General features: G+C 38.9%; 1 protein-coding gene across 4 annotated transcripts in view; it reads left to right on the forward strand.

Annotated features, from left to right (window-relative positions):
- Positions 1-23,962, forward strand: part of ICE2 (interactor of little elongation complex ELL subunit 2) — a 61,795-nt gene extending 37,833 nt beyond the window's left edge. For all 4 annotated transcript variants that reach the window (XM_015563007.1, XM_006762313.2, XM_015563008.1 and 1 more), the window contains 5 exons: positions 4,883-5,012; positions 9,770-9,854; positions 11,201-11,251; positions 18,549-18,807; positions 23,312-23,962. In XM_015563007.1, coding sequence (XP_015418493.1) covers positions 4,883-5,012; positions 9,770-9,854; positions 11,201-11,251; positions 18,549-18,807; positions 23,312-23,434 — 648 coding nt within the window. In that variant the 3' untranslated portion in view covers positions 23,435-23,962. The remainder of the gene's footprint in view (positions 1-4,882; positions 5,013-9,769; positions 9,855-11,200; positions 11,252-18,548; positions 18,808-23,311) is intronic.
- Positions 23,963-24,565: the final 603 nt, after the last annotated feature.

Below are 24,565 nucleotides of genomic sequence, written 5' to 3' on the forward strand. Positions count from 1 at the left end.
GTGGTTAATTGGCATATGTAGGCACAATGCAGGGAGGCAAAAGGAAAAGCAGGAAGAAGCCCCCTGCCACTGACAGTGATCGGAGTAAGAGCCCCCTGCCACTGACAGTTAACTGCCATCTGAGTTGGCAGTTAATTTGCATATAGCCCTGATTAGCCAATGAAAAGGGTAGCGTCGTACGCCAATTACCATTTTTCTCTTTTATTAGTGTAGATTTGCCTCAGTTAAAAAACTTTTTGGTACAATTTGAATAATTGGCTTTTCAACTGTTTTATATATTTGATATTTGAAATTATCTTCCAGATTAGTTTGATTTGTGTGTGTGATCACAGAATTCTGGTAAATAAAGAGTAGCTTCTCTATTATAATTGGTTAAGAAATAATGAATTCTCTAATTTTTTTACGATAATTTTTCCTTTTGTGTACATTTGCCATAGTATACTTCTTAAAAGTTTTAATGTCTGCCTCATGCTGTCTAACCTACCACCCAATAACAATCTTCAAAGATCACTGTATAATGTCAGTGTGCTTTGGAGCTAGCGTTTAAGATGAATTAAGAATTGTCATGTTCCAGCATTGATCCTTATAGATCAGTTATAATAAGGAATAACTGAAGAAAAGAAAATTAAAGTGTCAACCTTGTTAAGTTAATAGCAGCAGTGTTAGGGCTATCATGAAAACACTCTGAAGCTAACTGCGGGATTTGGATGTATACTTTGTCCACCAGAATCCAGTGGACTGGGTGGATCCTTTCCTTGATGATACTTTAGCCTTTGTTAAATTTAAGAAAGATCGTGAATAAGTTATTAAATTCCTAATTCTCATAATTGGGTTTTCATCACTATATCAGACTTGAAATTTTAGAAAGCAAATGATTTTTAATTAAATGCATGGGGCAGTTTTGTATGTTTTTTTAATAAGAGAAAATCAAGGAATGGCAAAAGACTATACATTGAACACTGATATTCTCTGTATTAAAAAATTTTTACTTTATTTGCTAATTTTCCTGTTTTATCTGTATTTTACTGTGATCAATTTAATGGCCACAGCATGAACATCTTAAATATATGTAGTGTCAGTGCTATGGATTATATTTTTGAGGTTTTATATCTTTCATTCTTACTTAGTGTCTTTGATTTATTTGGGAAATAATCTCTTTTCTTTCACATTCTACCTTACGAACCCATACGTACCATTTTGTAGTGATCTGCCAGCTTACAGCACTCAAACATTGATGGCCAGTATCTCTTAAGTAAGAATAGCCTAGGGATGTTTTGGATATATATTTAGTTTCTGAAGACATTGTCATTCATTTGACTTAAGTGAAATTTGTAAATGTGAAAACAAAACTTTACAGGAGAGACTCCACCCTTCATAAAAATATATCCAAAATAGTCCAGCCCCAAAGAATATCTGAATAGCCTTATATTTCTGATTGTGTCAAACCCAGAGTAAAATTTTAAAATTTTCAGTGAATAGTTATATGGTACCAGTCATTGTATGTAATAGTTTAGTACATACCATTTAAATCCCTTAGCAAAATGTGTTCCCCTTAGAGTCATGTTTTATACCATAGAAACTCAATAAATAGGTACTGAATAAATGAGAAAACTTGAGGGGTGAAGAAGTAGGGAGGTGTTGATAAGAAAAGTAATTTAGGGAAGTTGAGGCACTAGTTTGAGATATTTTAAAGTGGTACTGTTTAAACTATAACTAGGTTAGAATCTTCCTCATTAATATTTCCTATTTAATAATCAACTTGTTTAGGTAAAGCTTTAAAATATGTTATAGAAGTTTCTTCAACCTCCGAAGTCCAAAAACCTCATGTCTCTTTTATTTTCCTTTGGGTCTTCAATGTTCTGTTATAATAGTTGAGATTTTAATTTCCACTATCATTTGTCCTTCCCCGTCAAAATGCTGCTTAATAGGACTGCGCATTAGAGAACTTAAAACAGGAGCCAGTCTTAAATGATGGAATGAAATAAAGAGAGCTAATTTGGACCACAAGATGAAGCAAGAACTTACTGAGTTATACCCATAGTTGTGAAATCCACACCAAGTAACTTTGAATGATTTGGTATTATCTGTCTCAGTTAACCAAATTTCCTAAGAGATATATTCTAAAATAATTCAAAAATTTAGATCCAATTAATTTGTAATTTATATTGTTATTCTAGGGTGAAGAAAAAAGATATTGGAGGTGCTTGAATAGAATGAACCCAGTGGGATCAGTGTCAGGAAATAGCTTTGAAGTATCTATTTAGGAATGTATGTGAAAGTTTAAAAGGTTTATGTGAAAAATTGGAAGACAGAGAACCAACAGAAGCTTTCACTTAGGGAAAATAGGAGCTACTTATCAAGGGAGAAAGGAAATACTAGATTTAATTTTTATAGTTAGAAAACTTTGCACTTAAACTTTCACTTTAATTTTGGAATACTAAGATAAAATATTCAGACTTTCTTTCCTGTGGCTTCCTGGAGATGGCAGTAGAATACATATAGAATTTAAAACCAGAATCAGATATGGCAGTTATTAACAAAGAAAATCCTCTGAAGTGTCAAAGTACTTTCTTTTCAGAAACAGTAATATTTTCTTATTTTAAAAAAATCTTAACTCTGTTATCTAGTCATGATTCAGAAAGGGGCCTTCTTCACCCAGTTGTTCTTTTCCTAACCCTGCTGTAAACTGGCTGTGTGTCCTTGAGCAACTGCCTTAGCCCTTTGGGCCTTCTTTTTTTTAATCCTCACCCGAGGATATGTTTGTTGATTTGAGATACAGAGAGAAACATCGATGTGAGAGAGAAACATCAATTGATTGCTTCCCGTGCATGCCCTGACCAGGGATGACACTCACAACCTAGGTGTGTGCCCTGACTGGGAATCAAACCTACAACATTTTGGTATATAAGTAGGTGCTCCAATCAACTGAGCTACCTGGATCTTCATTTCTTTATCTCTAGCTACTATTTGCAACTATAAGTAATTTTAAATGCAGATTGCCAATCGCTGAAGAATTATCCTGTATAATAAAAGCCTAATATGCAAATTGACCGAACAGCAGAATGACTCATCGGTGGCGGGGTTGAGCTGGCAAGTGGGCGGCGCCAGGCCAGCCAAGGTGGGTGCCAGTGGGCAGAGGGAAGGGATGGCGATCAGGGGCAGCAGCGACCAGCGGCGGCAGAGTGGCAATCGGGGGACTGGGCCAGCCACTTGCTGGCCGGCACAGTCCCCTGATCAGCCCACTGGTTACCTCCTGTAGAGGTAGGCCAGACTGTGGCTTAGGCCTAAGTCATCAATCAGACATCCCCTAAAGGTTCCTGGACTGTGAGAGAGCACAGGCCAGGCTGAGGGACCCAGGCTCTGGTCCTATATAATAAAAGCGTAGTGTGCAAATTGACCCCTTGACCGGAGTTCTTCTGCGAGTTCGACCAGGCGGGCGGGGCCGGCCGGGGGAAGGGAGGGAATCCCTGGCCAGTGCAGTTGCAGGTGGCCAGGGGAAGGGAGCGGCAGGCAGCTTGGGGAAGGGAGAGAGTACCCGGCTGGCATCTGGCAGCCACTAGGGACCCTACCAGTGCACGAATTTCGTACACTGAGCCTCTAGTTATACAATAAAATGCTTTTAGCAATAAAATTAAATCAAGGGGCCTTGTTACTCATGTTTGGTCCCTGGAATAAGAGCTTGTTAAAAATGCAAAACCTTAGTCTACACCTCAGATTCTACAATTTAATAAGATCACCAGCTTATTCCTAGTACACATTGAAATTTAAGACACACTACTTTAGAGTTTTATAACATTCATGTTATCATATAATCATATAAACCAAACCTCCAAACTTGATGTTACCAGAAATTTTACTGGATTTGAATTGTTCTTACCACCACTGTGGTGTAAAGCTCATTAGATTGGCCACTTTGTGAAAATCAGGAATTCTGAAACATTTATGAAATATTTTCAAGTATATAAATAGTGACAGCTTAGTATAATTTTGAAGTACTATGTAGCAATATCACTCAGTAAGTTCCATAAATCATGTGTCTCTCCTTCTGCAGCTGGAAATGAAGACGCTGCTATTAACAATAGAGTTTTCTTTGACAGAAGTGAGATAACATGAGCACAGTGACATGACTAATATGATATTTCACAAGCATGTATTTCCTTGCATATCCTCCTTTAGACCAGTAATGGGTACAGTCATGTACCTAATCTATTTAGTGTCCTGACCAATAAACTCTAAATCTATAGCTTTCCATGTGGTTAGTATCTAGAATAAAACTTTTATATTAATGAAGCTAATGACATTCACAGATGTTAATGTAGGTATTAATGCTCATAGATTCATAGAATGAAAACAAGCTGCTCAGACTACTTGAGCCTTAGATAATGTGACTAATGCTTTAAAGGGGCAAAAATTAGTACCTTTTTTAAATCCTCTTGAAAATTACTAGGATATTTCACAGTCATTGCTTCCAGAATCTGGTTTTTAACCTTTGGGCAATTGTGTATCACAGGCTTTGTTTCAAGGTTTCTGCTGTCAGTCACATTCTCTGACGGAAGTAAATGCAGATTGCCAGTTGCTAAAGATTATTGTATAATAAAATGCTTTTAGCAATAAAATTAAATCAAGGGGCACATGTGGGGAGGAATACTGACTGGGATGGGGTTATCTGGGGAAGCGGGGGGAGGGGGGGTTAGGGTCTCTTATTCATCCACCTCTCACCCACAAGGGTTCTGTCTTTCTGTCTGAACCCCACTGTATTTAAAAGGATCAAATAACATTACTTGAAAGCATTTTGAAAGTGGCAAAACTGTATAGGCAAATGTACTTGCTGTTAATAGTAAGTTAATGGAACTTTTTGATAGAGTGTAACTTTACATTTCAGCAAGTCCCAGTATATGTTCTTCCAAAAGTGGAGTATCAAGCTTGTTATGGAGCTGAAGCTCTGACTGAAAGCGAACTGTGTCGCCTGTGGACTGAAAGTTTATTGCATTCCAACAGCTCCTTTTATGTTGGTAAGTTTATAACAGTCTTTGTTCTCCTTTTTTATTCTCTTGTAAGTACATACTTTTTATTCAATTATACATGTCTATTCTATACTTTTTGTTTTCAGTTTTCTGATTGTGTTAACATTCCTATTAAAACACCATCCCCTACTCCAGAGTTACATGGCAGTGTGAGACTGATGATCTCAAATGTCTTAATTTCCCTCTTATCCCATATCTATTTAGTTGTACATGAATCTCAACCGAATCATTTTATTTTTAAAATACTTTATTCAGTAGTGTAAAAAACTAAAAATATAAAGGTGTTTTCTAATGAGCTTCTTTGAAAGTACTTTTTAATTGGTTTAAGCATATGTTTTTAAAATTATAATGACATTGTTTTTGAAATCTCAAATATTTTTTTAATGTATTTTTATTGATGAGAGGAAGGGAGAGGGAGAGAGAGATAGAAACATCAATGATGAGAGAGAATCATTGATTGGCTCCCTCCTGCACATCCCACACTGGGGATTGAGCCCACAACCTGGGTATGTACCCTGGCCAGAAATTGAACTATGACCTCCAGGTTCATAGGTCGATGCTCAACCACTGAGCTACCCCAGCAAGGCTAAAATCTCTAACACTGATGAAATAGTTTTTCTTTAAGTTTGTTTTTGTTTTGCATCTTTTGGGGGCAGGTAGTCAGTCAGGGATTTAATTTGTGTTGGCTGGGTTCATGTATAGTTAACATACTTCACATGAAGAATTATTGATATTGTCCCCTCCCAGTGGAATGCCTAATCCCACACATCTCAGCCAACTCTAGTTGCCCCTCTGTTAAGTCATTTTCTTCCTGTGATCTCTCAATACATTCTTTTTTTTTTTTTTTACTGTTCTCATGACTTGTTGCTTTCTACTTTATTGTTTTGTAAATCTATCTTTTCATTAAACAATAAGCAGTTTAAGAATCTGGTGAAACTTTGGTTTTGAATTACATTTCTCTGTTAATTAGTGATGTTGACCAAGTTTCCATATGTCTTTTGGTCACCTGTACGTCTTCCTCGGAGAAATATCTATTCAGGGCTTTTGCCCACATTTTATTTATTTATTTACTTTATTTATGTATTTATGTATTTATTTATTTTATTTCATCACCATTTATTTCCTTTATGCCCTCTTTCACCTCTACTCATCTCCCTCCCCAATCACCACACTGTTATCCATGTCCATGAGTTCTCTTTTTTTTCTTTTGCTCAGTTCCTCTACCCGCCTCCCAGCAGCACTTCCTTTCCCTCCCCCCTCACCCCTATTGCTCTCTAACTATAAGTCTGTCTCTGTTTTTCTTGGTAGTTCAGTTTGTGCATTAAATTCCACATATGAGTGAAATTATATGATAGTTATCTTTCTCTGACTGGCTTATTTCACTTAGCATATGTTCTCCAGGTACACATCTATACTGTCACAAAGGGTAAAATTTTCTTTTTACTTTTGTCCACTTCTTAAATTGGGTTTTTTGTTTTTCTGGTGTTAAGTTGTCTGAGTTTTTTATAAATTATGGATATTAACCCCTTATCAGTTGTATCATTGGCAAATATGTTCTCCCATTCAGTAGGTTGTCTTTTTGCGTTTTTTTATTGTTGTTGTTTGTTTTGTTATTTTTTTCAATATATTTTTATTGATTTCAGAGAGGAAGGGAGAGGGAATGAGAGAGCGAGTAGCATCAATGTTGAGAGAGAATCATCAATTGGCTGCTTCCTGCATGTTCCCCACTGGGGATTGAGCCCACAACCTGGGCATGTGCCCTGACCAGGAATTGAACCGTGACCTCCTGGTTCATAGGTCGACACTCAATCACTGAGCCACGCTGGCCAGGCCATAACATGGATTTTATATTGGCGTGATTATCTAACATATAACTCAGGTCTTTTATACCACTCTTCCTTGGTACATTTCAGGGTTTCAGTGTTTTATCTCCACCTGTTTTGCAGAAATTATGAATTACTTTGTAAAATAGAAGTGTAATCTTGAAAATTTGCCATTTTGTTTTTTGGAATTATTGATTTATGCCATGTTCAGAAGAAAGTAAAACTTTGAATATACTGTTTTGATTTTATTTTTAACCATAAGAAATCTTATGTGTGCTTTATTTAAAAATAAGCCAGATTTTTTTCAGCTTTACTGAGGTATAATTGACAAAAATGGTAAGTTATTTAAATATAATTTACAAAATAGTAAGATATTTAAACTGTACATCTTGATGATTTGATATACCTATACATTGTCAAAGGATTTCTCCCATATAGTTAATTAACACATCTCCTCACATATTTATATTTATAATTTTTAATGAGAACATTTAAGTTCTATTTTGTCACATTTTAATTAAAAAATAGTGTTATCGGCCATAATCACCATTTATACATTAGATCCTTAGACCTTATTTATCTTATAGCTGAATGTTGTACCCTTTTACCAACCTCTTGCTAGTTCCCTGTTTCCCCATCCCTGGGAAACACTCACTTTTCTACTCTCTATTTCTAAAAGTTTGACTTATTTTTTTTTTTAGATTTTCTGTACAAGTGATAACCATGCAGTATTTATCTTTGTCTAACTCATTTCATTTAGCTTCATGCCCTCAGTATCTATCTTCGTTGTCATAAACAGCAGGATTTCCTTCTTCCTCCTGTGTATATATCACATCTTTATCCATTCTTCTGTTGATGGATACTTAGGTTGTTTCCATATATTGGCTATTGTGAATAATTAAGATGGCTTTTTATAATCTTAATTTTTATCTTAAGCACCAAGTATGTCTTAGGGATGTGTAGAGAGTGTCCAAAACAAATTTTATTCTTTTACTTTGATAATACAGTATTTCTCTAAAAATTGAATCTCCATAAAAATTCAACTTTTATAGCAATTAGATGCACCAATATTTTAACCCCTTCCCCAACAATTTTTTTGTTAAAAACATTTCTTTTTCAGACTAATTTTTTTATTTTGGTTCTATATAGTATTTTTGATGCTGGTTATGAAAACAGTTTGTAACTCGTCTTCCTATAAACCATATTTTTTTACCATATTTTCTTAGTATACTCGTCGACAACTGAAAAAGAACATTTTGTGAAAACGAGTATACACGTTTCTGCCGGGGAAGGGGTTAAGTTGTTATTCTTACACTAGGAGCCCAGTGCATGAATTTGTACACCATGAACGGAACTGTGGGCCGCGAGGCTGCGGTGGGGAGCAGGGGTTTCTTGGCCCATCCTCCATGCCCCCTCTTGTCCCCTCCCACCATGGCCCCCAGTCCCCTCTCTGCCGGCAGCTGGTGTGGCTGGTGGTGCCGGCCCTGCTTGCATCCACTGATGGTGCTGAGCAATTGGGACCAGCGCCAGCAGCGGGTGCAGCCGGCGCTGGCAGCTGGTGCAAGAGGTGGCACGAGCGCCAGGCGGGGGACCGCGGCACACAAGAGCAAAGAATTTTCAGTAACCACTAGATGCTCGCCCTGATGACCGCCCCCACTCACCTGCTCCACCATCCTGCCATGTTCCATGCACACCCCCTGGTGGTCAGCGCACATCATAGCAACCGGTTGTTCTGTTCCGCTGTTTGGTCTATTTGAATATTAGGGTTTTATATCGCTGGCAGCGGGTGTGAGAGGCGGCTACCAGCTCTGATCACCCCTTAGGAGCAGGGAGAAGTGGAGCAGCAGCGGGTGTGAGAGGCGGCTGCCAGCTCCGATCACCCCTTAGGAGCAGGGGGAAGTGGAGCAGCCCTGAGGGGTGATCAGGGCCGGCGCCAGCAGCGGGTGTGAGCAGCGGCTCTGGTGCCAGCAGCAGGCACAAGCGCCAGGCGGGGGACCGTGGCACACAAGAGCAAAGAATTTTCAGTAACCACTAGATGCTCGCCCTGATAACCGCCCCCACTCACCTGCTCCACCATCCTGCCATGTTCCATGCACACCCCCTGGTGGTTAGCGCGCATCATAGCAACCGGTTGTTCTGTTCCGCTGTTTGGTCTATTTGAATATTAGGGTTTTATATATATACTAGAGGCCCGGTGCATGAAATTCAGCATGGGGGGTGGAGATGAGGTCCCTCGGCCTAACCTGCACTCTCCCCAATCCGGCAGCCCTCAGGGGATGTCCTACTGATGGCTTAGGCCTGCTTCCCATGGTTCTCCGCTGTCTGTGGGGGCTGCTTGGCTGCTCCCGGGTTGCGGTGGGTGATGGCCAAGCAGGCCCTGCTCTCAGCGGCTACCCCCCGGGACTGGAGGACTCCAGTGGTGTTGAGAGGACTGGGCGCCGCCATCTTGTGGCTGTGGGTGCCACCATCTTTGTGTCAGAGTGACAGTTAATTTGCATATTACTCTTTTATTAGATAGGATAAATTGTGACTTAGAGATTATTTCTCTCTTTGTTTTTGGTGTTGACACATGTAACCTTTTCTACATTCAGCACATTTTTAAAACAGCTCTTTTGGAATGTAAAGATTCTTTACAGTTATTACAGTTTTATAAAAACAATAGAGGCCCAAAGCACAAAATTCATGCAAGAGTAGGCCTTCCTTCCCCCGGCTGCTGGCACTGGCTTCCCTCTGGCACCCAGGACCTGGGCTTCGCTTGCAGGTCTGGCTTCATCTGGAAGGTCGTCCAGAAGGACATCTGGAAGGACATCTGGTCTAATTAGCATATTCTTTTATTATAATAGATCTTTAAAGAGACTGGATAACTTGGTTTTTAGTTTTTTAAATGCTACAATTGTTTTTAAATTTTATATTTTATTTTAGGTCATATCGATGCTTTTACTTCAAAGCTTTTCTTGCTAGAAGAAATTACCTCAGAAGAATTAAAAGAAAAAATTTCAGCACTCAAGTAAGAAAGTTTACTTTGTGGTAGTGATTGTTAAACTTGTTAATATGATCACAAACTTTTCTTTATTTCTAAATACTGGTCAAGTTTAAATACTTCAGTTTCAAAACTTTTAAACCTTTTATACATTGAGGCTTCTCCTGACACAATTTGTGATCTATCCATATTAATCTCAATCTCCAAATTAAATATAATACCAGTGGCACCAGTCTTTCTACGTAAGACAGCGGAGGCTGGAGCAAAGAGTAGCCCATCATCTTGGAGGTGCACAGAACCATACATTGCACCCCTTTTCAGGGATGGGAAAGAAAAGGACAGTCACAGACTCTTAGCTCTCAAGGATTGTATATACTCATTTAGACGTACTAATTTCTAAAAGTTTACCCCTCTACCAAGCATTTCTGTACATCAGAGTGAAATGAAGTTACTCAGAATAATAAATGCAAAGGAAATAACTTATGAGCATTATGTAATTTGCACCTCCCAAATTTCTAGGAAGGACTGGTGGTAGCATTATCTCCATTTTATATGTGAGGAAACTGGGACTCTGACTTGCCCCGGAGCACACAGCTAAGCTAGTGACAGCCTTGGTAGATAATATATTTGATTTACCACTTAGGATGAGAAATTGTCCTGATTTACACTAGTTGCATAGTTCCAGCCTTGAGGCTTGACACAGTTTTTCAAACTTTATTTCTCTGCTTGAACTTATAAATGTCCACTTCAATTATAAGAATTGCTTCTTTCCAGGGGTAACCTATGCAAAGCTTTTTCATACATCATATTTACATACATTTACATATGTAAAGTTTTTGTGTACATTATTCAGCACCTGTCCCACATCACCCAGGGAAAACCATTTTTAAATAAATAAGAAAGGCAATGAGTTTAGGTTTAGAAAAGACATAAAGAAATACCTTATATTTCATTTGTCTTTATCCTGTCCCCTGTCAGTGGCTTCTCTGGCATCACTCAATTTCTCTAAATTTAAAGTATCTCTCAATTTCTTTGGAATCTAATTTAGGACCATTTCTAAAAGGCAAGCTCTTATGCAGATTGGTTCTGCTAAAGACATCTGAACATTTTTTAAAGTTTATAATTTGAATGTAAAGTAGTGATCTCCTTACAACTGCTCTAACAAAAGCCATTCCTTGGTGATTTTGAAGAAAACACAGGAAATGACAAAAAAATAAGTAAATATTATACTTTAATCAAATTAGAAACAAATTTTGGTATTCTGTGTTTTAGCTGTTTTCTGAGGGCATTTCTCTTCCTAAAGATCTATAATTGTTAAGAGTAAGGGGTTTTTTTTGTTGTTTAATTATACAGGAATTTCTTCCATTTTCTAGGATTTCAAGTTTGTTTAATATCCTCCAACACATTCTAAAGAAATTAAGTAGGTAAGTATTTTTTTGGACAGTTTCATTGATATGTCTGATTTTCTTGGATGAAAATTCAAGAATACACACTTTGAATATGTGCTGTTAGGAATAAATATAACACAGAAGATTTATATTTTTGGTGTCAAAGTTGAAGTTGTGAAAATATAACTAAAAATAATATTTACATTTTTCTATAAGGCTTATTTTATTGGTTTCCTATTGCCACTGTAACATACAATTACCACAAACTTAGAACAACACAGTGTGTTCTCTTACAGTTCTGCGGGTCAGAAACCTGAAATCATCTTCCATTGGACAAAACTCATGTCAGCAGGGCTGGTTCCTTCTGGAGGCTCTGAGGGGACAATCATTTCCTTGCCTTACTTTTCAGCTTCTAGTGGCTGCCTGTATCCCTTGCCTTTGACTCCTATCTCCATCTAGCAAATCACTCAAATTTCTGCTTTCCTTGTCACATTTGCAAAGCCATTAAACGTAACATTAACAGTTCTGGAGATTAGAATGTGGACATCCTGGGTGACCATTATTCAGCCTACCATAGATATATTGTTCACATTTTCAGGGTAAGGAAGCAACATAGACTAGTGATCAAAAGTCATTAGCTCCATGGAAAATATTAGAATATGGATTCTCCACCCAATCATTTTTCAAACTAAATAAGTGAACTTGTTACATGAACTTTTGTGTCTTTCCGTATGCCCTTACCAAAAGATAAACTAAAAAACAATTCAAGAAAGAGTCTGATCAAAAATCTCAAAGTTCTAACTCTCCTACTTATGAAATGATGGTGTTGAGTTCAGTAATTTTCTAGGTACTTTTCAGTTCTCAGATTCTGTGATTCTGTAGCAGGATTTTTATTTTATATATGCTGTTATTCATATAAAACACAGTGCTTACACATGAAATTGTTTTAAATTTATTTATTGTTGAGAGTATTACAGTTGTCCCCAATTTTCTCCCTTTTTGCTCCTCTCCACCCAGCCCCCCACCCCACCCCAAGCTTTCACCACACTATTGTCTGTGTCCATGGGCTATGCATATATGTATATATGTTCTTTAGTTAATCTCTCTCATCCCTCCCACCCGCCTCCCTACTGAGATATAATTTGAGTCAGTCTATCCCATATATCCATGCCTTTTGACCCATTTTGTTTGTCAGTTTATTTTGTTCATTTGATTCCATATATGAGTGAGACCATGTGATATTTGTCTTGCTCTGATTGGCTTATTTGCTTAGCATTATACTCCCCAGGTCTATGCTGTCACACAGGGTAAGAGTTCCTTCTTTTTTACAGCTGCATAGTACCATAAACCCTTGATTTGGTGGACTTCAGATTTAACAGACAAAATTTCCAGTCCATATGTCATGTGAAAATTAACACCCTAATGATATTAAAATGCTTTTAATAAGATTTGCTTATAATTAAATTAAAAGGTTTTTTTGTTATTGTTACCAATTCACTGTTATTTTAATAAATTTTTGCATATAGGCCATATATTGGGGAAAACACTGTATTAATTTCACCGATGTAAATACATATTACATATCAATAGCTATCTGCAAGAACAATGTTTGGCAAATGATTAGCATGTGATCAATTAGCACGGGAGGTAATTGATTCTGTTGTGGCATTGCGTGACTTTCTGCAGCAATTGAATGCCTGCCAGCAGATGTTCCCATGTGCACTATGCCATGCCCTAGCTGTATGCATTTGTTTTGTCACTAGAGGTGACTGGTGAATGCACACATTTACTAGACCTATTCAATATAAATTTAAAATTACAGTAATACATATAGAAAACTTTTCAGTGAAACTAAACTTTTCATACATATTTGATTTTAATTACACAAACATGTCTACACTAGAGGCCCGGTACACAAAATTCATGCACAGGAGGGAGGGGTCCCCTCAGCCCAGCCTGCACCCTCTCCAATCCGGCATGGCCACCCACCAGCCTGGTTGCCCTACACAGCCTGCTGTTCAGTTGTTTGGTCGTCCTCCCTAATCCCCTAGCAGGACTGAGGGGACTGGGCACCGCCATCTTGTGGCTGTGTGTGCTGCAATCTTTGCGATGGCATGAGGGTCAATTAGCATATTCCCTTCTTAACTAGATAGGATAAGTAAAAACCGGTAAACTAATTTGTCAAATTTTTAACATATGTATTTGGAAAACTTACTTTATTCTATAACAGACTTCAGCTTTAACAGACACCCCCTCGCCTGAATTAGTTCCTTATAGCAAGGTTTAACTACATTCCATGGTGTAAATGTACCACAGATGAGTGGATAACTCATCTACTGATGGGCACTTGGGATCTTAGTTATTGTAAATAATGCTGCCCTAAACATAGGGGTGCATATTTTCCTTCTGATTGGTATATTGGGACTCAGGATAAATTTCCAGAAGTCGGATCACTGGATCAAAGGGCAGTTCCATTTTTAATTTTTTGAGGAAACTCCACAGTTTTCCACAGTGTCTGCATTCCCACCGGCAGTGTACTAGGGTTCTTTTTTCCCCACATCCTCGCCAGCTCTGTTATTTGTTGATTTATTGATGGTAGCATTCTGACAAGTGTCTGGTGATCATTATAGTTTTTATTTTCATCTCTCTAATTAATAGTGACCTTGAGAATTTTTTCATATGTCTCTTGGCCATCTGTTTGTCCTCTTTGAAGAAGTGTCTATTCACTTTGCTCATTTTTAAGTTGAATTGTTAGCCTTCCTGGTGTTGAGTTGTATGAGTTCTTTATTTATTTTGGAAAATAACCCCTTATCAGATATGTCATTTGCAAATATGTTCTCTCATATAGTGGGTTCCATTTTCATTTTGTTGGATGGTTTCTTTTGTTGTACAGAGCTTTTAGTTTGATGTTGTCTTATTTGTTTATTTTTTCCTTTGTTTCTCTTGCCCTAGGAGATGTATTTGCAAAACTACTGCTACATGAGATGTCTGAGGTTTTACTGCCTATGTTTTCTTCTAGGATTTTTATGGCTTCATGGTTTACATTTAAGCCTTTTATCTATTTTGAGTTTATTCTTATGTATAGTGTAAGTTGGTGGTCTAGTTTTTTTTTTGTTTTCTGTTGGGTTTTTTTTTGCATGTACCTGTCCAATTTTCTCAACACCATTTATTGAAAAGACTATCTTTACTCCATTGTATGCTCTTGCCTCCTTTGTCAAATATTAGTTGACCATAATATTGTGTGTTGATTTCTGGGGTCTCTGCTTTATTCCATTGTTCTATATGCATGTTCTTGTGTCAGGCTGTTTTGATTACAATGGCTTTGTTTGTATAGTTTGATATCTGGTATTATGATCTCTCCAACTTTGTTCTTCTTTCTCAAGATTGCTGAGGCTATTCGAGGTTTTTTGATTCCATATAAATTTTTGGAATATTTGTTCTAGATCTTTGAAATATGCCATTGGTATTTTAATAGGAATTGCATTGTGTCTGTCAACTGCTTTGGGTAGTATGGACATTTTAATGGTGTTATTCTTTCAATCCATGAACACAGTATATGCTGCCACTTGTTTGTACCTTTCTCTGTTTCTTTTTTCAATGTCCTATAGTTTTCAGGGCACATGTGGAAGGCACCCAATAACTGTCTCTCTCATATCTCTCCTCCTCTCTCCTCTCTCCTCTCTCCCTTCCTCCCTCCCTCCCACTCTATCTAAAATCAATTGAAAAAATATACTCAGGTGAGGATTAACAAAACAAAAATGCCATAAATTTCTGGGTGTTAATTTTGTATCCTGCTGCTTTCTTGAATTCACTTATTAAATCTAGTAGTGTTTTGGTTGAGTCTTTAGAGTTTCTATGAAATTTTATTATCACTATCTTAGTTTGTGTATTAGGTCTCCTGCAAATGTAAAAAAAATTACCACAAAATTAGTGTTGTAGAACAACACGAAGTTATTATCTTGCAGTTCTATAAGTCAGAAGTCTAACAGGTCTCCCTGGGCTAAAATCAAGGCATTGCAGGGCAGCTTTTTTTCTGTAAGGCTCTGGTGTGTTCTGTTTCCTTGATTGTGTATTCTAGAGGCCACCTGCTTCCTTGGCTCATGCCTCTCTTCCTCCATCTTCAAAATTTCAAAGGCAAATTGAGTCCTCCTCACATCACATCACTCTGACCTCTTCCACAGTCGCATCTCCCTCTGAGTGTCTTCTGCCTCCCTTTCTACATATAAAGATTCTTATGATTATAATGGGCGCACTAAGGTAAACTCCCAGGAAAATCTTACTGTTTTAAAATCGGCTGATTAGGAACCTGAATCCCATCTTGATTCTCCTTTGCCATGTAGTGTAACATATTCACAGATTCTAGGGTTTAGGACATGGGCATTTTGGGGAGGCCATTTTATTCATCGTGTATATTGTACTTTTGTGGCACTTTTAAGATACTCTTCTTTGGAGCACCTGTCTCATTTTTATAAATTCTTTAAACCAAAGCCACCCTTATTGTTAGTGAAGTTAGTTAAGCTATGATTTTCATTGATGAAATGTTAATCTTTAAAATATTACTTATTCCTATTACCAAATCAACTATTATTCATTTCTTTATATGGAAATATGAAAGTGATGGTTTGGGAAAGAAATTCTCCAGAGGGTAAGAATATTCTGTGCCACCTTGGTCTATTACTTTTCTGTTTAAAAATTTAATGAAAACGTAACTTATCAGGTTTGTAGGCAGATCTGTAACACTAAAGTATGATTAATTCTTATTTTTAATGACATATTATGGGGGAAAACTGATGTTCTCCTTAGCACTTTTGAGCTGCAAGAGTGTAAAATCCTAAGAAAGCACAGTATATTAATCATATTCTTCTAGCTCTTTATGTTGATACACTGAATTCCCTAAAGCTTTCTAAGGAAAAATATACATTTGATGTTTGACAGATCTGATTACTGTGACAATGGAGATTATGACTAAGGGTATGGCCTGTGGAGTTCAACTGTCTGATTTTTATCCAAGGCTTATATTCAGAACTTTGGGCATATTGCTTACCATCTCTAATTCCCATTTATCTCTAGTACTAGAGACCCGGTGCAAGAAATTCGTGCATGTGTAGGGTCCCTAGTACTAGAGGCCCGGTACATGAAATTTGTGCATGGGTAGGGTCCCTAGGCCTGGCCAGCCATCAGGGCTGATCAGGGCCTTACAGCTGCCAGCCCAGGCCTCCCTTCCCAGGCTGCCAGCCGGGGCCTTCCTTCGTTCCATGCCTCCCCATGGTGGTCAGCGCACATCATAGCAAGTGATTGAACTCCCGGGGGACAATTTGCATATAAGTCTTTTATGTATAGACTAGAGGCCCCGTGCACAAAAATTTGTGCACTGGCAGAGGGGGGTGTCCCTCAGCCCCACTTGTGCCCTCTCACAGTCTGGGACCCCTCGTGGGATAACGACCTGCTGGCTTAGGCCCACTTCCGGGTGGCAGACGGCAGGCCCAATCCCTAGGTGCCTGCCCCGCAGCCCCTGGTTGGGCTCAGAGCAGGGCCAATTGGGGAGTTGGGGCGCCGCCCCCTGTCATGCACAGAGCAGGCGGATTGGGAGGTTGGGGCACTGCCCCCTGTCACACTCAAGGCAGGGCCGATGCAGAGATTGTGGCACCACCCCCTGACACACACACAGAGCAGGGCCAATCGGGTTTGGGGGGCTTCCCCTTGTCACGCACAGAGTAGGGCCCATCTGGGAGTTGGGTCGCCGCCCCCTGACACACACAGAGCAGAGCCAATCAGGGGGTTGGGGCGCTGCCTCTGTCATGCAGAGCAGGGCCCATCAGGTGGTTGGGTGCCATCCCCTGTCACCCACAGATCAGGGTTGATCAGGGGGTTGGGGTGCCGCCCCCTGTCATACACAGAGCAGGGCCGATCAGGGGGTTGGGGTGCTGCCCCCTGTCACACGCAGAGCAGGGCTGATCAGGGGGTTGGGGAGCTCTCCCCTGTCACACACAGAGCAGGGTCGATCAGGGGGTTGGGGTGCCACCGCTGTCACCCACAGAGCAGGGCCTATCTGGGGGTTGCAGCGCCGCCCCCATGACGCTGATCTAGGGGCCAGGAGGCCTCTCTGCTCGACTGATCCCGGGGCCGGGAGGCCTCTCTGCTCAGCTTATCCCGGGGCCCTGAGGCCTTGCGGCTCCGCTGAGGTGAGGCCTCGCCACTCTGCAACTTCGGGGCTGTTTGTCTTCTCTCCACTGCTTGGAGCCTGCGTATGCAAATTAACATCCCGGGCCGAGAGGCCTCTCCACTCAGCTGATCCCGGGCCAGGAGGCCTCTCCGTTCCACTGATCCCAGGGCCAGGAGGCCTCGCGGCTCCGCTGATCCCGGGGCCGGGAGTCCTCGCGGCTCCGCTGATCCCGGTGCTGGGAGGAATATTACCCTTTTACTATATAGGGTAGAGGCCTGGTACATGGGTGGGGGCTGGCTGGTTTGCCCTGAAGGGTGTCGTGGATCAGGGGGGGGGTCCCCACTGGCAAGCCTCCTGTTCGCTTCAGCTGCCTCGCTGCCGGCCACCATCTTGGTTGGCAGTTAATTTGCATATCACCCTGATTAGCCAATGGGAAGCGTGTTGGAGGTATGGTTAATTACCATGTTTGTCTATTATTAGATTAGATAGATAGATAGATAGATAGATAGATAGATAGATAGATAGAGTTAATAATATTATGCCTTGATGGTTTGTTGTGGAGGATTTAGTAATAAAATAAGCAGTACAAGAGTTAACTCATGATAAACATTCAATATATATCAACTGTTATTGTTACTCTTATTTTCGTAGTACCTCATATTGTATTGATTGTTCTGTTGACTGTTTCTGCTACTTTCTTTTAAACTGCTAAGTGTGGTGAATGTGTCACATTCATTTTTGTATCTCTCTTCACCTTTTACTAGATACAATGTAGGTGCAATGTTGGTTGAATGAATTAAAATGTTCTGTATAAGAATTATAAAAATGTACATTCATGAAATGTCTTTCTGTATAAATGTGTTGTCCATGGATTAGAGAATTAGGCAGACTATTTGTTTCCCATTAAATTATTGAAAACTTACAAAGTGGCTGATAAGACAGTAAAATGAAAATAATTACATATCTTGAACTTTGGAATAAGAATTAAAATTAGTTACCTAAAAGATGTGAAAATAGTTTAAAAGACTTCTTAAATCTTATTTGGTCATAAAAGTATTTTTAGAGGTGATATTCTATTCCCATATTGTTTTTTATTTTACTCATAGACCATGATTAAGAAAATGCTGTTAAAATTGACACACTGTGTTGAGTTTTATTCTGTGGATTTAGCTTGCAGGAGGGTTCCTACTTGTTGTCCCATGCAGCAGAAGATTCTTCTCTCCTGATCTACAAGACCTCTGATGGAAAAGTTACTAGGACAGCATACAATTTGCATAAAACACATTGCAGCCTTCCTGCTGTACCTTCCAGTCTCTCAGTTCCCTGGGTTCCATTAGACCCCAATCTGTTGTTACCATATCATATACATCATGGAAGAATACCTTGTACTTTTCCACCTAAGTCACTGGGTCCCACAACACAACAAAAGGTAAGATCTTTTTTTAAAATAAATGTTTCATTGTGTTGTTTATTATTAATCTATTTCACCAAGTATATAGTGTTTCACCCTGATATCCACATTTGCCATATTAATCATAATACCATTGTAAAAATTTCATCCATAAGAAGGATAGATAAAGTTGTATGCCCTACTGAGTTCAGTTGTTATGTCAGGAAACTTTCTCTTTTTTTGTATGCTTTATAAATCAACTAAAGGAAATTCTACTAGCTTGCCCGGGTGGGGGATGGGGAGACGGCATGAGTAAGACATCCACATAGTTAAATCCTTGTGTTCCTATGAAAAGCAAAGTTATGTTTTTGGTAGTTTTTGTTTATGATACTGCTTTACTTCATTAAATATTTGAGACAATTTACAGAAGAATACATACAATAAAATTATGATGCAATTAAAAATTGATAAGCAGGATATAAAAACATATAAAAATAAGTGTTAGCAATTAGGGAATGCAATGTGCCTTATTAAAAGTACAATAAAACACTCCCTGCCATATGAGGATGCAACAAGAAGACAGCCGTCTACAAACCAGGACACAAGTCCTCGCCAGAACAGAATTTGCCAGCACCTTGATCTTGTACTTTTCTGCCTCCAGAACTGTGAGAAATAAATGTTTGTTTTCTAAGCCTCCCCCGACCACCCCCCCTCCAAAAGTACAATGAAATGTTAAAGACTTTGTGTTTTGCTAAGTATTGTATAACTCAGTATTTATTGAATTATAATTAATGTTACTCTCTTTATAGAATCCTTCCCAGAAATACCAGTTGAATGATTTTTCTCTATCTGAAACGTCTGTAAAGCCATGACTAGAAATACTCTTTACTACATCACTCATTCTTTATATCACGGAAGAAATTTCAATTTGAGTTTAGTTTTAGTAAAAGTTTTGTCCCCTACAAATATGAATATGAATGTTCAGTAAACAAAAACCCAGTGTATTTTCCTTCCGTGTTGCCAAAAATCTTTGAGTCAAAATCATTAAAAAAAAAATCATTGAGTTCTGTACTCTCTTTAACATGTGTGTCCCAGAACATATATCACTTGTCTATCCTGTGGATGTTTTTCCATTCTTGTATTTTCTTTCTTTGTGAGTAAATATACTCAAGTCCTTTGAAAAATAGCTGAAATTTTTTTCCATAAGTTAGTGAATGGGGTGTTTATATGTTTTTCAGTTTCTTAATGTTACTGTTTGAGAAGATCTTTTTAGAAATGAGGACTCCTTACACATTCTTAGCTAACTTTGTTCAAGAAGATCTATAAATGTTAATTAGTTGCTACTAGTGAAAGATTAGAGAAAGTTAATTGTTAGCATTTTAAGTCATTTCATCTAAAATTTTGGTTGGCTATTTCTAGTTTACATGTAATATAAGTAGTGATTTTTATAACCTCCTAAAGCACAATTTTCTTAACTAAACAATAATAATTGCAAACTATTTTTGAAGGATTTATATTATTTCTAGAATAATGATTTCCTTTTGATTTAGAAAGTCTGATGTTAGTTTCTCAATAATTCTCTGTGGAGTGGCTTATTCCTTTTAATATCTTGACACAATTCAGTATGTCCAGGATTTGGCCACATAAATGCCAAGTTAAACAATTCAACTATATATATACTACTGAACACTTTGTTCATTTGTATTTTTTTAGGATGGTTCATGCAGCCTGGCTGGCATGGTTCAGTGGTTGAGTGTCAACCTATGAACCAGGAAGTCGGTTCGATAACCAGTCAGGGCATATGCCTGGGTTGTGGGCTCGATCCCTAGTGTGGGGCATGCGGGAGTCAGCCAATCAATGATTCTCTCTCATCATTGATGGTTTTATCTCTCTCTACCTTCTTCTCTGAAATCAATAAATTTTTTTTTTTAAAAAAAAAGCTGCTTCATGCATTCAGCCGAAGGACAAATACTTAATGAGGTTATCCAAGGCCCAGTTGTATAGCTTAGCATTAGGTACACTCAAAATTAGGTAATGCTTGGTTTGATTTTTTTCTCTAAGCCCATGGAAAGTTTTTGATGACCTCTGACACACCTCCCTAATCTAGCCCTACATTGAGTGGGAATTACCCCACTTTCCTCCCTACTTCCTGCTAGTTAGGCCATAGAAATTGGACGTTCTAATCTAACCAAGGTAGGCACAGATAGGGATACTAGCCTTAATAGCAATAGGAAAAGACCAAAGCTTCAGGGAACTTGGGGAAATAAGACACTATATGAAACAGAAATCATCTATTTCACGGTGTAAAAACTCATATAAAAAATGTTTCTGCCTCTAATGTGATCCCCTAGTCTCTAGTCTACTTGAATTGACATCTCATCTTCATGTAGTGCCTTAGGCACTAAAACCCTAAGAGTACCCCAGTAGAGCCTCCCTCTGCATAGAGCAAAGCTTAATAGGAGGATCCTGTTTGCTTTTTGTGCTACTTCTGACTTCTGCTTCCAGTCCTTTTGCAAGGGGTCTGTGCCTATCTCTTTTCTCCTTCAGCAATCTCTGTAATAAACATTCATTAACACACACACACACACACACAGTCTTACAATGGAAATTTCAGAATGCTTGCTTTCCTCAGTGATATAGTAGATAATAGTGTGGTCAGTATACTTTTATAGTAAACTAGAGGCCCGGCACATGAAATTCGTTTGCGGGTACAATCCTTAGGCCTGGCCTGTGATCAGGGCCATCTTCTCCAGCTGACTGCAGCCAGCCTCCACCACCACCACCACCACCCCCAACTCCTCCCCACAACCCCCATGTCCCCTGCCACCACCCACCCCAGGTTCCCCATTCATCATCAGGCGATTGGAGCCTGCTGGTCAGGGAAAGGGACCAAAAGATGGTCAGTGCGCCTCATAGTGACTAGTTGAGTGATCGTTCTGGTCATTCTGCTATTAGGGTCAATTTGTATATTATCCTTTTATTATATAGAGTAGAGGCCCTGTGCACAGGTGGGGGCCAGCCAGCCTGCCCTGATGGGGGCCCCGGATTGGGCTGGGGTCCCCCTGGGGGGTGAGGCTGGCTGGGGCAAGGGGCTGTAGGTGGTTTGCCAGCCTACCACGCCCCCGATCGGGGTAGGGGTCCCCACTGGGGAGCAGGGCAGCCGGGGCGAGGACCCTCGGTCATTCTGGTCTCTAGTCCTGCCATTTTGGTCGCTGGGCTTTTATTATATAGGATACTAGCTGCAGTGGGGAGTCGTCTAGATAATCTAAAAGCCATAGCACTTTTCTAATCAGTATGTTACAGAAGTTCATCAGATTCAGACACACTAGCAGACTCAGATCCCAACTCAAGTTTGTCCTTTCTAGTCATCTAATTGTAAACCTAAAAATGCCCCTAAAGGGACAAGATATTAGGTGAGAGGAGCTGGGGTCTGCTTCATTCTTAGTGAGCGAGTAACCCTTTGGAACAATGCTAGTAATATGTCTGTTGGATTAGGAATAAGAGAGTGTTGGGAGTTCCAGTATCACCCATTACTCCAAGGTTTACACTTCACTGGACAAGATGTGAAGGGTAGAAGGTGGCTAGGGAAAATAGAGGCAGAGCCCGGCCAGTGTGGCTCAGTGGTTGAGCATCATCCTAGGAACCCAGAGGTCCCCGGTTTGATTCCTGGTCGGGGCACATGTCCTGCAGGACACATGGCCTGCAGAAGGAAGCCAGTCAATGATATTTCTCTCTCATTGATGTTCCTCTCTCTCTGAAAATCAATAAAAATATATTTTTAGAAAGAAAAATAGAGGAAGATATGGACAGGTTCTGGGGGAAAGGTCTCAGGTTATGCAGCTTTGGTCCTCTGTGAGGCATGGCTCTCCATTAACCTATTTTAAAACTTTATGCTCTCTCAGTGGCCAAGGAGATGGCAGCATTTCTAGATCTCATATTCAGAATGACTATAATTAGCAAGGGATTGTGTCTTAAGAATATATCTCTCTCTTCCCTAGACAATGAATTATAGCTAGAAAGTGAGGATGAGCAGCAACTTGCACCCAAGAGTAGACATTAAGGCAGAACTAGCACCCCAAAAAAGTTTCTTCCCCCACTTCCCTTCTTTCTCTTTTTCCGTCCTCTGTGGTCTCCTTCCATTTTGGAATTTCTCCCCCTTTACTAGCTCTAACCTTCTTGTATTTCCTTTCCCTCCCTTCATAGTTTTCATTTCTCTCGCCTGCCCTTCAGCTTTGTTATGGCAGACATGTTGCTAAAAAGGCCTGTAATTCCCTCATTTTCTAATTTAACATTTCAACCTCTTCCAAATTTAACATAGAAAGTGGTTTCCCCTCCACTTCTCTGCATCTACCCTGATCTTGAAAATTTAGCCCTTTAAAACTTTGTGAGATTAAAGCTTATTCAGAAGCAGCCAGGTGGTTAGGGATTAAAAAATATATAAAGGACCACTCACAAAGAAAGTAATACATGTGGTAATAATGACTGTATATAAATATGTTGTAAACATGTTAAACCATTTTCTGTTCTTTGCTTCATCTCTTAGATTAGTGGAACAAGAATGCCTACACACAGCCGCAGGAATCCAGTTTCCACGGAAACCAAAAGCCTGCCTGCTCAGCAAGTTGAAAATGAAGGAGTGGCTTCAAATAAAAGAAAAATAACATAAGGACTCTATCGTGGAAAATGAAGAAGAAACAGTTATAGCCGTTCAATTCAGAAAAGTTTGAGGGGACACATGCCTAAAAGATCAGTAGACAAGATGAACATTTTTCCTGTAGTGTCCTTGAGAGTTCTTAGAGTGCCTTGAAAAAATGTGTTGGCTGTGTGGGAATGTTTTAACTAAAATGGAATGCTATACTCTTAACTCTTGATGTTTGAGGAGAACCTAGATATGTTTTAACATTATCATGGCAGGTAAATATATAGCAAAGAAAATTATTTTTGTAATAAACCTTTTTCAAAAATTATAAATAGGAAAATAATTTGCTTTTTTTTCAAGAGCAACACTTATTGTGTGTTATATTAATTGAGCTATATCACCAGCCTGCTGAGAATGGCTCAAAAGGTTAAGCCTTGCCACTGTCAGAGATAATTTGAGCAACATGAAACCTTGTTTCTGACCAATTGTGACAGTTTTTATATATGATTTTTAAATGATGATTGTTGCAGGTTAATAAAGTTAATACCTTTAAAAGCTTAGCAAAATTCCATTGCAGAAGCCAAATTTTAAAATAATAAGCTTCCTGCCTTAGAAAAGGTAACAATTTTTGTTGGGCAACCATCAGTTTGTTAAACAGCTTTTATTGTGTTACAGGTTTGATGACCAATACCTCTCTCTCTTGGCACAAATCCCAGCTGAGTGTTGAAATACACTGAAAACAGAGATGAGCATGTTTTCCAGAAACATCTCATTATTTCAACTGATAAGGCTAATGTGTGGTAAAACATAAGCTATTTTTCCCTTATCTATACTGATTAATTTAAATTTTCTATAACCATATCAGTGAATTTGGGAAAGTACATGATCAGCTGATCTTAATGTAGCTAATTTGGTCTTAAGAAGGGGTGGACTTATTTAATTTTTATATTCTTGTGCTTTAATGTCCACTAAAGTTTTCAGAGATACATGCAACATTTGTAAAGCAGGTTTTGTGATCTACGGGAATATGAGCTTTGTTTTTGTAATTTTTATGTGTTTTATATTAGTATTAGAAATTTACAATATAAGAAACCTAGAAATTTCTAGATTCCTAGAAATCTTCCCAACTGTGATAAGAATTCAGCATTTTCAGGGGGG

The sequence above is a fragment of the Myotis davidii genome, unplaced genomic scaffold, assembly GCF_000327345.1.
Source record: "Myotis davidii unplaced genomic scaffold, ASM32734v1 scaffold57, whole genome shotgun sequence".
Lineage (NCBI taxonomy): Eukaryota > Metazoa > Chordata > Mammalia > Chiroptera > Vespertilionidae > Myotis > Myotis davidii.